The following is a 14,018-nucleotide window of genomic DNA, read 5'->3' as shown; positions in this document are numbered from 1 at the left end:
TATAGTACTTAGGTTCTCTGATTTATTTCACTTAGCAGGATTTTTTTCTTTCTTATGGCTGAATAATATTCCAGTATGCATAGCATATAGTGTGTGTGTGTGTGTGTGTGTGTGTGTGTGTGTGTGTGTCTCATCTTCTTTATCCATTTATACGTTGATAGACACTTAAGTTGTTCCCCATACCTTAGCTATTGTGAATAATGCCGCAGTGAACATGCAAGTGCAGATACCTTCAAGATCCTGATTTCATTTCCTTTGGATATATACTCAGAAGTGAGATTGTTGGATTATATCACAGTTATGTCAATTTTTGTAGGAGCTTCTGTACTGTTTTCCACAGTGGTTATACCAATTTACATTCCCACCTACAGTGCACAAGGGTTCCCTTATCTCCATATCTTCTCCAACACTTATTATTTCTTCCCATTTTGGTAATAGCCATTCCAATAGTTGTGAAATGATAACCTCTTTCTGGTTTTGATTTGCATTTCTCTGATGATTAGTGATGTTGAGCATCTTTTCATGTACTTTTTTGAATGTCATCTTGGAAAAATGTCTATTTAATCACTCTGCCCATTTTAAAATATATTTATTTATAATATTTATTTATTTTGAGTTGTATGAGTCTTTATGTTTGGATATCAATGCAATATCACATATATAGTTTGCAGATATTTTCCTCCACTCTGTAGGTTGGCTCTCATTTTGTTAATGGTTTCTTTTGATATGCACAAGCCTTTTAGTTTAATGTAATTCATTTAGTTGTTTTTGCTTTTGTTGCTGTGCTTTTATTATCATACCCAAAAACTCATTGTCATGGTCAGTGTCAAGGACCAGTGTTCAAGAAGTTTTATGGTTTCAGGTCTTATGTTTTAGTTTGTAATCCAGTTGGAGTTAATTTTTTTTAGTGGTGTTAAGGTAGAGGTCCAGTTTCATGCATGCAATTATCCTGCATGTGATTATCTGGGTTTTTCAATATTATTTATTCAAGACCTTATCCTTTCTACAATGAATATTCCTGGCTCCCTTATCAAATATTAGTTGTCCATATATGCTGGTATTTATTTCTGGGTTCTTGATTCTTTTCCATTTGTGTGTATGTCTGTTTTTATGCCAGTACTGTACTGTTTTGATTACTATAGTTTTGTGTTATAGTTGGAAATAAAAAATTGTATTGCCTCCAGAGTTGTTCTTTGCTTTGACCATTCAGGGTATTTAGTGGTTCTGTATAAATTTTAGGATTTTTTTTTCTATTTCTGTGAAAAATGCTTTTGAAATTTGGATAGGAATTGGATTAAATCTGTAGATTGCTCTGGGTAGTATGTACATTGTAATATTAATTCTTCTAATTCCTTGGAATATCTTTCCATTATATCTTTGGCCTGTTTCAGTTTGCAGTATACAGAATCTTTCACATTCTTGGTTAAATTTATTTCTAAGTATTTTATTGCTTTTGATGCTATTGTGAATGGGATTGTTTTCTTTATTTTTTAAATATTTCATTACTAGCATGAAGCACAACTGATTTCTATATGTTGATTTTGTACTATGGAGCTTCCATGAATTTGTTGATTAGTCTTAACGGTTTTTTAGTGGGGTCTTGAAGATTTTCTATATAAAAAAATCACATTGCAAATAAAGGCAATTTTACTTCCACTTTTCCCAGTTGGATGCCTTTTATTTTTCTTGCCTGCATGCTCTGGCTAAGACTTTAAGTACTATGTTGAATAGGAGTGGTGAGAGTGAGCCACCTTGTCTTGTTCTTGATCTTAAAGGGAAAACTTTCAGCTTCTCACTGTTGATTATAGTATTAGCTGTGGCTTGTCAAATATGGATGTCTTAATTATGTTAAGGTGTGTTTCTTCTATACCTAATTTGTTGAGAGTTTTTATCATGAAAGGCTGACATGTTTTGTCAAATGCTTTTTCTGCATCTGTTGATATGATCATATGATTTTTATCTTCATTCTCTAAGTGTGGTATATCACATTTATTGTAACCTCTCTGTCAATTTTGATTTTATTTGAGTCTTTCCTTTGTTTCTTAGTCTAGCTAAAGGTTTATAATTTTGGTTTATTTTTTCAAAAAAACCCAGCTTTTTGTTGATTTTTTTAAATTTTCCAATTTCTACTTCATTTATTTCTCCTCTAACCTTCATTATTTCTTTCTTTCTACCAACTTTTTACTTCATTTTTTCTTCTTTTTCTCTTTCCTTGAGGTGTAAGTTAGGTTGTTTATTCAAGATCTTTTTTCTTAATGTAGGCATTTATTGCTATAAACTTCCCTCTTAGAACTTGCTTCATTCCATAAATTTTGACAGGTTGTTTTCATTTGCATTTGTTTCAGGATATCTTTTGATTTCTTCTTTAACCCATAGGTGTGTTCAGGAGTATGTTGTTTAATTTTTACATATTTGTAAATTTTCTAATTTTCTTCCTGTTGATTTTTTTGTTTCTTGCCATTTTTATCAGAAATATAATATGATTTCAGTCTTCTTAAATTTGCTATGACTTGTTTTGTAACCTGTCTTATGATCTATCCTAGAGAATGTTGTGTGCACTTGAGAAGAATATATAGTCTCTTGGTGTTTTATGGAATGTTCTGTATGCCTGTTAGAACCATTTTATCTCAAGTGTAGTTCAACTCTAATGTTTTGTTTTTGATTTTCTATCTGGATAATGTATTGTTTAAAGTGAGGTATTAAAGTCCCCTACTGTTCTTTACTATTGTGTTATCTCACTTCAGATCTGCTTTTATTTGTTTAATGTACTTAGGTGCTCTAATGTTGGGTGCGTATTTGTTGGTGATTACTATATCCTCTTGATGAATTGACCCTTTATCATTAAATAATAACCTTCTTTGCCACTTGTTACTGTTTTTTGGCTTGAAATCTATTTTTTCTGATACAAGTATAGCTACCCCTGCTCTCTTTGGTTTCCATTTTCATGAAATATCTTTTTCCATCCCTTTACTTTGAGCCTATGTGTCCTTAAAGCTGAAGTGAGTCTCTGTATAGAGCATATAGTTAACTGGGTCTTACTTTTTGGATCCAGTCAGCCACTCTGTGCCTTTTCCCTAGAGAATTTAGTCCATGTATATTTAGAGTAATCTCTGAATTTTATGAATTTGACTCTGTACTTAACCTTTACCAACCGTATTTTGTTTATCCATTCATCTGTTGATAGATACTTGGGTTTCCACCTTTTGGGTCTTGTGACTGTAAGTCCCACCTGTAGTTCAAATCTTATTGTAGCCAGAAGGGCTAATCAGGCCACAAAAAGATTATACTAGGTGGTCATATGATCTCTTATTCCTTTCATCCTTGTTAGAATAATAACTTTATGTAGACATAGAATCCCTAAATAAAGTTTACATCCTGTGTAACTTAGTAATATGAGTGAGCTAGTCATGTGTGTGTACTGATTCTATGCCAATGATAGGTATAATCATTCAGGAATACATTATCTGCTTCTATACCTTGAATATCGATCTGGTAACCTTAACCACATATTATCTTTCATATGTTGAGCTTGTCCAAAATTTGTACTTTCTTTCATGTTACTGATTCCACACAGGAACTATTAAGTTGAAAGAGGTAACCACACTTCTGAAAATATAAATATGATGGGCAAGTAGATATTATTGAGACAAGATAGATTTTTATCATTCTTGTGAAAAGTAGACTGCTTTTCTTGATATATTTTTTGATGTTTTGGTTTGATGGTGGATCCTTTTAGAAGGAGGCAAAAAGGGCCAGGGACTGAAACAGTAGAAATAAACAGGGAGACAATAGTGGTGTATATAATGTTGGAAAATACCTTAAAAATAGTTTTCTGTTACTGTTTTAAAGTGTTTTCTAAACTGGATGATGACATACAGAAGAACAAAACTGGACCACTTTCTTACACCATACACACAATTGAATTCAAAATGGATGAAAGACCTAAATGTAAGACAGGAAACCCATCAAAATCCTGGAAGCGAAAACAGGCAGCAACCTCTTTGACCTCTGTCAGAGCAACTTCTTACTAGATATGTGACCAAAGGCAAGGGAAACAAAAGCAAACATGAACTGTTGGGACTTTATCAAGATCAAAAGCTTTTGCACAGTGGAGGAAACAGTCAACACAACTAAAAGGCAGCCTCTAGCATGGGAGAAGATACTTGCAAACGACATACCTGATAAAGAGTTAGTATCCAGATCTGTAAAGAACTTCTCAAACTCAACACCCAATAAAACAAATAATCCAGTGAAGAAATGGGTAGAAGACATGAATAAACATTTTTCCAAAGAAGACTTCCAGGTGGCTTAACAGACATGAAAAGATGGTCAACATCACTCATCATCAGGGAAATATTCCTCAAAACCATGATGAGATACCACCTCACACCTGTCAGAATGGCTAAAATTAACAACACAAGAAACCACAGGTGTTGGCCAGGATCTGGAGGAAGGGGAACCCTTTTGCACGGTTGATGGGAATGCAAACTGGTGCGGCCACTCTGGAGAATAGTATGGAGGTTCCTCAAGAAACTAAAAGTAGAACTTACCCTATGATGCAGCAGTTGCACCATTAGGTATTTACCCAAAAGATACACAAATGCAGATTTGAAGGGGCACATGTACCCCAATGTTTATAGAAGCATTACCAACAATAGCCAAATTATGGAGAGAGCCCATATGTCTATCGACTAATGAATGGATAAAGAAGATACGGTGTATATATATGTATATATACACCGTGGAATGTTACTCAACCATCAAAAAGAATGAAATCTTGCCATTTGCAACAACATGGATGGAGCTAGAATGTATTGTGCTAAGCGAAAATAAGTCCGAGAAAGACAAATACCATATGATTTCACTCATATGTGGAATTTAAGAAACAAAACAAATGAACATACAGGGAGGGTAAGAGAGAAGAGAAGGAAACAAACCAAAAGAGACTCTTAATGATACAGATCAAACTGTGGGTTGATGGAGGGAGGTGGGTCGGGAATGGGTTAGATGGGTTTTGGGTACTAAGAAGGGCAATCATTAAGACAAGCACTAGGTATTGTATGTAAGTAATGAATCATTGAATTCTATTCCTGAAACCAGTATTGCATATGTTAACTAACTAAAATATAATTTTAAAAAGGTGGGGGGGAGAAATTTAAAAATAATAGTAATTGTGTTCTTACAAGAAACTGTGACTTTTCTTTTTCAGACGGCACTTGCACATTTAGAGTCTCTTGCAGTAGATGTTGAGGTGGCTAATCCACCAGCCAGTAAAGAAAGCATTGATGGCCTTCCAGAGACCCTTGTTCTTGAAGACCACACTGGTAAGGGCAAAGTTGATCTCTAGGGTCACATGACACAGTGCATGTTTAAATATATTATCAATACACCTGAAAGATAAAATACCAACCTTTAGAAACTTTCATTAGTTTTTCTGTGAAACCAGATTCTGACAAACTTTCGTCTAGTAGAAGAGTATCTTTAATTTATTAAGTGATGGGCTAGATGTTCCCCAGTCAACTTCTCTACGAAATCAGTATTTATTAAGTTCCAAATTGTCATGTATTGCAGAAACATGTTTGCCAATTAAAGTCTGGTTCTTTTGTCTATCTGTGGTATCACCTCTGAGTTGATATATTGATTTTCAGTTTTATTAGAATTGAACTCTGGGATTGATCAGATTGTTTGTTGTCTTCAGCAATTGGTCAGGAGCAGTGCTGTCCGATCTGTTGCAGTGAGTACATTAAGGATGATATAGCAACAGAGCTCCCCTGCCACCACTTCTTTCACAAACCTTGTGTCTCGATTTGGCTACAGAAGGTGAGGGGTTTTTCTTTACTTTTTTAAAAAATATGTTAATAGTTCCTCCTGAAAGTTAATGGTGATATTATCTTTTAAGCCTGTTTTAGTCAGCTACATATTTATAGTTCTTCTTAATCAAATATTAAAAATTGATTACCTTTTAATTTAATCATGATTAAATACATCAAGCAATTATTTTAGGATGAAGCTAATTAGATCTCCAATCATATCACTGAAATTTGTGTTTTCAGAAGTATTGCAAGCAAAAGGCCTTTGGCAGTATCCAAAGTACTGTAATAATATAGAGATATTCTGCTAATGCAGATTGATGTCTCTGAAAAGTATATGAGAAATATGATGTAATAACCTACCTGGTACCTCCTACTCCAACTTTACATACCGTCCTTAAATATTTACCCAGTAATTTTTAACTATATTTGGATTACTTAAGAAATAAAGAGCTTTACTTAAATCATCTCTATGAACTCTGTTTTTGCATAAAGGATATTTATAGGCAGTAAGGTAGAAATTCAGAAATCACTTTCACAGCGTATTTACTTAAGGGTATAGCTCCCTCTCTTTCCTATAACCATGCCTTTCCTTTTCCCTTTCCTTTTTTCCTTGCTCTCCCTCCTCCCTTCCTTTTCTTTGCTCTTTTTTTTTTTCCAGATTCTGTGTCTCCTTTTTGCTCTGCCCACTCCTGCTCATGCTCTCTCTCAAAAATGAATAATCATTTAAAAATAATAATAATAAAGATAAATAAATAAAATGTTAGGTCCCAGTCTGTATGGTAAGTGCACAATAAATGCTTGCTAAATTAAATTCTTGAATTATAAACATTATATATGTTGTACAGCCTTGAATTGTCATTGACTTGGCTATAACCTGTGGTAATAATCTTCTTGGTCTCTTTCTGTCAAGAAACAGGTTAGTGTGAAGCCTCTCCTCTGGGGAGAAGATCCCTAAGATACAAATCTTTGTCCTTCAGCAACATGATTTCTTCAGTCTATTTTTTATCAGGGTATCTCATTGAGGGGGGGGGGCAGATTCGCGAGGGGATAGTCTGTCACCAGATGATACATTTCTATAATCTTTGGTCCAAAAATGTACTCTCAGTATGGCTGCTTTCCCTGTCCTGTCTAACCTCCTAAGTCTACTGCTGATTTCTTTTAACATTTAAAAAGCACTTAATTTTCCATATCTTTTTGAAAGGAGTTATATGGCTAATAATGTCTCAGCTTCATCTGTTTTGACATGAACTAAAGTAAAGCTTCAGTGTATGTAAGGGAAACCCTAGAAGATGATTTGGTGTCATAAGTATGTAAATTAATTAGGCCTGTGGTTTCTCTAATGTAGACATTGTGGATTGGATAATAAAATTCCAGTTAGGTCAGGACATGCCCTGTGACTTTCTGCTCACATTCTACCATAGCACCCGTGCTGAGCAAGGAGGGTAGTAGACTTTTGGTTAATACTAAATGAAAGATGACTGATCTAAAAGATAAAAACATGATTAGGGGACACTATTCACCCTCAAAGACATTAGAATCTGATTGGGATGCAGAGGAAATAGCATCACAATTTTGCCTCTCTGGTTTGTGTGGGCTTGAAGTTTTGTTTTTAAGTTATTTGATTTATTTTTAGGATAATGATACTGTTTTTACTTTATGAAGATGCTGTGTGGCAGTTAAGACCTTTCCTTTGACTCTGAACTTCTTTTCTTCCCCCTTCAGTCTGGAACATGCCCCGTGTGCCGCCGCCATTTCCCGCCTGCCGTCATCGAAACATCGGATTCTGCTTCTGCCGAGCCTGACCAGGATGCCCCACCTTCAAATGACAGTTCTGCAGAAGCCCCCTAAACCTCAACACTTGAATGAGATCATTCTATCAAAGTAAATCTGAAAATTTCTTCTAAATCTGATGTGCAAATAATTATATATAAATAAATTTAAAATGCTATATATAGTCTATGCCATAGTTTAGAAAGAATATTAACCTTTCTAAACTAAATTTAGGTTTGCAGAAAGTACTAAACATTTTCAAGCTGAATGTTGAAGCAGTGCATCCATTTTCTTTTGGATATATTGGTATTAATTGTAAAGTCAAGGTTACTAATTAACCCTCTCTGGAAGAAATAATCACATATGTGGCACACATTATTGGTTTTGTCTGAGGTACTGCCACTAAGTGATTGTAATTAAGTTCTCCTGTTTGCACCAAATGTGAAAACGGTGATCACAACAGTAGTAAAATTTGGTTTCATTGGAAATAAAAAGAATTCTAAAACATGCTTTTTCATTGGTCCCTTTGCTTTTGCTACGTCAGACCCTCTTGGTTCATAATACTGAGTGATTTTTTAGGAAAGTGTCTGCTCTTCGATCTTTGTTTAAAATTAGGACTTTTTAGAATGCCAGACAAAAGCCAAAACTTGGGCTAAAATATCACAAAATTTTAAAATCTTAAATGTAATCCCCTTGGAATGGTTAGGTAGTAAAATATAAACTTTTTTTTTTCTAAATGGTGGATGTGTTTAAAGTAAGGTTAGTAAAACATGAGCATTTTACTATGGCTGGGGCTTGAGGTGAGGTTAGTAAAGCTCACGAACAATCTGGCGCGCTCAGTGCGTGGTATGATGAGATGAATCAGATGACCTTATGAAATCCTTTCTGCTTGGTTACAGTTATACTTGTGAACATGGCACATCTGTTTAATAAATATGGTTTTTAATTTATAAATTTATAAATAAATACATTTATAACGAATGTAAATACATTTAGGTGTATGTATTTATTTATAAATTTATAAATATTATAGTTTGTTTAAAATAACTTTGGTTCTGAAATATTTCAGAAAGTCTGAAAACAAGCAAAAGTGTTTCAGCATCCATTCTGTTGTATCCTGAGGGGAAATCTGATCCTTACTGGAAGACTAATTATACCAGCTTGTATAAAGGATAAAATGGATGGGGTGTAGAAAAGATCTGGCTACACTTTTTTACCACATACCTGAACCTCACTGTATTATAATTTATTCCTTTAGAGAATTACTAAACAAGGATTATTCATAGTACATTTTCAGCGTTTGTTTCTTTACACTAATTTATTCTGATAAAATAATTCACCTGGAAATAAATGATAAAAATAGGTAGTTTCAAAGTAAGCCAAAATGAGCCCTGGGTGAAAAGATTATATGATCACCTAGTGACTCTGAGCAGAACTGAACATGTAACACAGTTTCTTTCTTATTTACCTTTCTCTAAAAGAGAAAAGAGCCTAATCCCAGATTTACCCTCTGAAAGGGTTGTGTTCACATATTTCTATAAAAGTGAGGAAATGAGCTTTCCTTAGTTGTTTTTATGGGAAAGTTGACATTTGGGGTGGTCCATAATTATATAATGCCAAAATAAGATTGCACAGCTTTCTGTTTAGATGATCATACCCAGTAGGCAAATATGTAAAAACAGGGACATAATATTTTACTTCTAATATTTAATTTACAGATGTAATTTGATATCAGTACCAGAGAATGATGGATATTAGCATACCACATTTGAGCAAGTAAAATTACAAAGCACGTCATGAGTATACATCCATCTGAGAAGTACGCTGATAATTTAGTTTGGACACATGAAAGGAATATTTCTGTGGCTTCCCAAATGCAAAATTATAATTTATATGTGTAATTTTCTCTGAGTATTTATATTCCATCTTGTTTCTCCATTCTTAAATGAATTTTCACTGTTGGCACATTTGAGGCTTAAATATAAGGAACATAACACTTGCATTCTAATTTTTGCATATATTGTAAATGTGTGTCTGGTATTTACAGCAAAATACTGTGTATCCTTTTATGGGTAAAACAAAATTGAACATTGCATGCATGTAATGTGGTGACTTTGTAATTTAGGGGTTCTTTGGGGCTTCTGTGACTTTGGAAATGCTTACATTCAGGCCTTAATGTTGCATTAGCTCGCATGTTTTCCTTCTGATGTATATAGTCACTGTTGTATAAACTAATCTTTGCTTGTTTTCTACTCTGTGATCTTTCCATACCATATTTCATTGATGATCAGTTAGTGTCAAGGAGTCAAATCAGATTAAAATTAATTCTCATGTGTATATTGTGAACTTTGTGGCTAGTGTGATTTTTAATTTCTTCTTTTTCTTGTTTCTCTTTTGTAGTGTTTCCTTCCTTTAAGTAATATTGATCAGTTGTGACACTCGTTAGACTGACATTGCTACAGATTTCTCTGTAGTAAGTAAGCCACACATTATATTTAGGCAGTATTAAGGGATGTCAGTTTTCTTCTCCTAGATAGCAGCTGTCCCAAAGAAAATATTTCTTCTTTTCCTGTTAAGATTTAGCTATTATCTGCCAGTTGTTAAGAGGTTTTGGTTCCAAACTCAACCAGCAGTGTTGAGAGCTGAACTTAAGTAACTGTTGTACTTTTTGCTTTCCATCTGTTCCTATCCTTCTTTCTTGGCTCCCTACTATCTATAAACAGCTGCTATGAAGGAGAAAAGTTGAATTAGAGTTGGCTTAAAAATTTTTTTCAAGAAATTTTGAGATTTAAGATTTTCATTGTAACAAGTTGACATAAGCTGAGGTGGAGAAGTTCAGATACCAAAATATTGTTAGATTCTCTGAAACACTGTTTGGATCCTTTTGGAAAAGTTAAGAATATATGAAGGTAAATTAGGAATAAGTATAAATATTGATAAAAGTATTGCTTCTCTTATTTCTCTATAAGTGACTTGACCTAATAATTTTTTTTTAACATTTTCTTCTTCCTTGTAATATGAATGATGATATTTAAAGGTAGATCCATGTGGTTTTCTGTTGTGTTTCTTAATTGTTTATCTCTGAGCTAACTAACTCTTAAGATTATTTGTGATTTGGATTTATATATAAGCTGTTAAATATATATGAACTGTTAAAATGGAATGCAAGCTTTTCAAAAGCCCAAGTCTAAATGTAATGGTTGGTTTATTGTTCAACAACCCCAGTCCATCATTTTCTGTGTAAATCATAAACAATAAACAGGATGTACTCAGTGGTCATTTCTAATACTTAATTGTGCAATCACATCACTTCTATAATTTAACCCTAGAGGATTTAGCATTAATGGCAAAGAACACAGCTATTAAGAAAGTTTGGAATAGGCTCCTGGGCACATGATTATTTAGACCTTCAACTGTGACCAGAGAAGGCCCTAACAGAGAGCCCAGCTGTGTAGAAGTGGTTGGTGGACGTCTGGAAGGGATCTGAAGGACCAGCGTCCGCCCTCTCCTGCCTAATATTCCTAGCAATCCTGCGGGTTCAGCAGGGCCTGATTTCCACACTGACTCAGTCAGGCCTGCAGAAACCCTCACAGTTCCAGGACAGAGACCCACCTCTCCTCAGTGGCTTCCTCCAAATCAGGCATAGTACTATTACCAAGTCTACCTGTTTAGGAAGATTCCTCGTGACCCAAAGGATTCAAAGACCTCACACATTTCAGAAGGGCAAATTGAATGTTGATATGCACATATTACATTAGAAAACTAATCATTTTGTTAAGAAGCTTTAGAATGTTTACAATTGTGGTTCTCCCTTAATAGAATAAATGTGCTAGAAAAGAAACACAGTCTCAGAGCAAGAAATAGGAATGCTACATCTCTTAGTTAGTGCCAGATCCGTTTATAATTTTGTCATTTTTTATTCAGCCACTGCTTCCAGAGTTAGAGCCACTCAGCACTCCTACAAGGGGATAGATTTCATTGTAGAAGAGTGTCACTCAAATGTTCCTGTAAATAGGACACATGTGACACTAAGCAAAGGTTCTGTCATTTCTGCGTTCACTTCTTCATACCTTCCCTCAGGCTTCATGTTTTTCTCAGTTCTTACATGATATCCATTCCAGACCAACCTGGAATTGGCTCTTTTCAATCCCTCTCTTAAAATATGTTGCTCGGCACTAAACACAGTTCTGTGGTCTGATGAGAGTATGGTCCAGAGGCGTTATTGCCAGCTTCAAAGTGATTCTTATGACTGTTCGGATTGGAATATGTTGATGTTATCTATTATCATCACCATCATCATTTAGGCAAGCATATCATATCATCTCTTGCTGAACTTTATAGTCATTGCTAATAACCCAGTCCATCCTAAAATTACACAATTTTCCTCTTAACCTAATTAAAGGACTGTATTCATCCTTATTAAATTTAACTCACAAAGTCCTTATGAATTCTGATTCTCTTAGCCTTGCATCGCTTTCTCTTTTTATGAAGCATGCCTTTAGCATTTAGTGGCTTTGTCAAAGTTGTCAGAAATATTGAATAGAACAAGATGAAATACAGACCCTCTTAAGAAAATCACTATAGACTGTACTCCAGGTGACTTGGATCCATTAATCGGTACTTTACAGCTGCTGAAGCTCCTCCCAGTCACCTAGGTGTTCATGGTTCTTCATCTTGCCTTAAAGGACACCATGAGAAATTTCATCATGTTTGGCAGATTGCACTGTCGATGGAAGGAGCCTAATCTGCTAATAATACATTTAAATCAAAAAGGCCATGAAGTTACCTGGAAACGTCTTATTCTTAGTGAAACCACACTATGTCCTTTTCCGGCTGCTCATGTGCCTACTGTTTATTAATCTGCCCTAGAATTTGAAAAGTGATAAATATCCAGCTCATTTTTATAATTTTTAAAATTATCACTTTTCCTCTCAAAAACTTGTGATATTTGATATAACATGACCCTGACAAGTCACTTCATTGTTCTGCTTCTGTTTTCTCTATGAAACTAAATTATAGGTTCAGTACTGCTGTTTGTGCATGGGAAAAGGTTTGAAAAAAAATGTTCTCTGTTAATATGCAAAGTCATGGGGAAATATGGTTGCTTTCCATCACTGTTGGGATTTTTAGCACTACCTTTTAGGATTGACGAACATTTCAGATGAAAATCTTCACAAGCATCTTAATCACCTTTCAGAAGTTGAAAGATTCTGACGGGAACTGTATTCAATCAAAATTAATAATAATTTTACTAAAAGGCTTCATGCCTGGATATGACAGTCTACTCCATCTTGTATTCTTGGTTTATAATCAATATATAGTTTTTATAGTGAAAATTGGAGATGGGAAGGTCTTTATCTTTTCAAGGTTTCACCTATTAGCCAGTCACTAAGAGAAATTCTGCAAGCCATTATTTCTTTTGATTATAACACAGCATGTCTTCTTAATATAATTCATTGAAAAAATGTATTTTAACGTTATTTATGACTAGTTCCCATTTACAACATGCTAAGTGTTAAGACATTGTGTCAGGCTCTCTGTTTTAGTTCATAATGAATCTGCAGGGAAGGTTGTTTTGTTCCAACTCTACAAATTAAAAAATTGAATCCTGTTTCTTAAGCAACAGATCAAGCATTCTTTCTAATTCATGCCACCTTCCTGGATAGGAACAACCTATCTGATCACAGTTAATATTTAAATAACTTGTTTGAGATGCAGTCTGTTTTAAAAATAAGGGGCAGAGGAGCTGTCAAACTTCTGAAAAGTATTTTGTTTTTCTTTGCCATATTATTGTGGTAAATCGTTACAGAGAAACAGTTTTGCCTTAAGTAATGTACTGCAGACCACAGCTCTAATGTCCTGTTTAGTAACGTTTCTTCATCACCAGTAAGATCTATCTGATGAGAACCTTCTAGCTGCATGACAGTTTGGGATCCTTAAATTTTTCTGCCGAGACGCTGGCCCGAGTTTTGTGGCATGTTACTGTGTCTCCAGCCAGTGAGACTCACTAATGTAGACACCGGTCTGTAAGTGACTAGCCCCACGCTTTCCAGAAATCTCTGGATTTCTTCCTAAAGAAGCCATGAGTATTTGCCCTCAACAATTGTAATCCCGCCAAAGAGTAAAGAACCTACCCCCAAATGATTTCATCAGTATGAATAGACATTTGACAAAACGTTTCCTTTTGATTTCAATCCTTAAATGCTATTGTAAATTCTTTCCAGGCATAAGCTATACCCTGGTGCCATTTGTCTTATTTCTGTTGTTGTTGTTGTTGTTAAAAGAACCCAAGTTTGGGACTTCATCAAGATAAAAAGCTTCTGCAAGGCAAAGGAAACAATCAAGAAAACTAATAGGCAACCGACAGAATGGGAAAAGATAGTTGCAAATGACATATCAGATAAAGGGCTAGTATCGAAAATGTACAAGGAACTC

General features: G+C 34.6%; 1 protein-coding gene across 1 annotated transcript in view; it reads left to right on the top strand.

Annotated features, from left to right (window-relative positions):
* PJA2 (praja ring finger ubiquitin ligase 2) overlaps positions 1-10,862 on the top strand; it is a 69,672-nt gene extending 58,810 nt beyond the window's left edge. The window contains exons 8-10 of the mRNA XM_029942681.1: positions 5,210-5,324; positions 5,699-5,820; positions 7,536-10,862. Coding sequence (XP_029798541.1) covers positions 5,210-5,324; positions 5,699-5,820; positions 7,536-7,661 — 363 coding nt within the window. The 3' untranslated portion in view covers positions 7,662-10,862. The remainder of the gene's footprint in view (positions 1-5,209; positions 5,325-5,698; positions 5,821-7,535) is intronic.
* The last annotated feature ends 3,156 nt before the right edge of the window (positions 10,863-14,018 follow it).

This window comes from Suricata suricatta, chromosome 6 (assembly GCF_006229205.1).
Source record: "Suricata suricatta isolate VVHF042 chromosome 6, meerkat_22Aug2017_6uvM2_HiC, whole genome shotgun sequence".
Lineage (NCBI taxonomy): Eukaryota > Metazoa > Chordata > Mammalia > Carnivora > Herpestidae > Suricata > Suricata suricatta.
The sequence above is the reverse complement of the archived record's forward strand: the minus strand, read 5'-3'. Positions and strand labels throughout refer to the sequence as shown.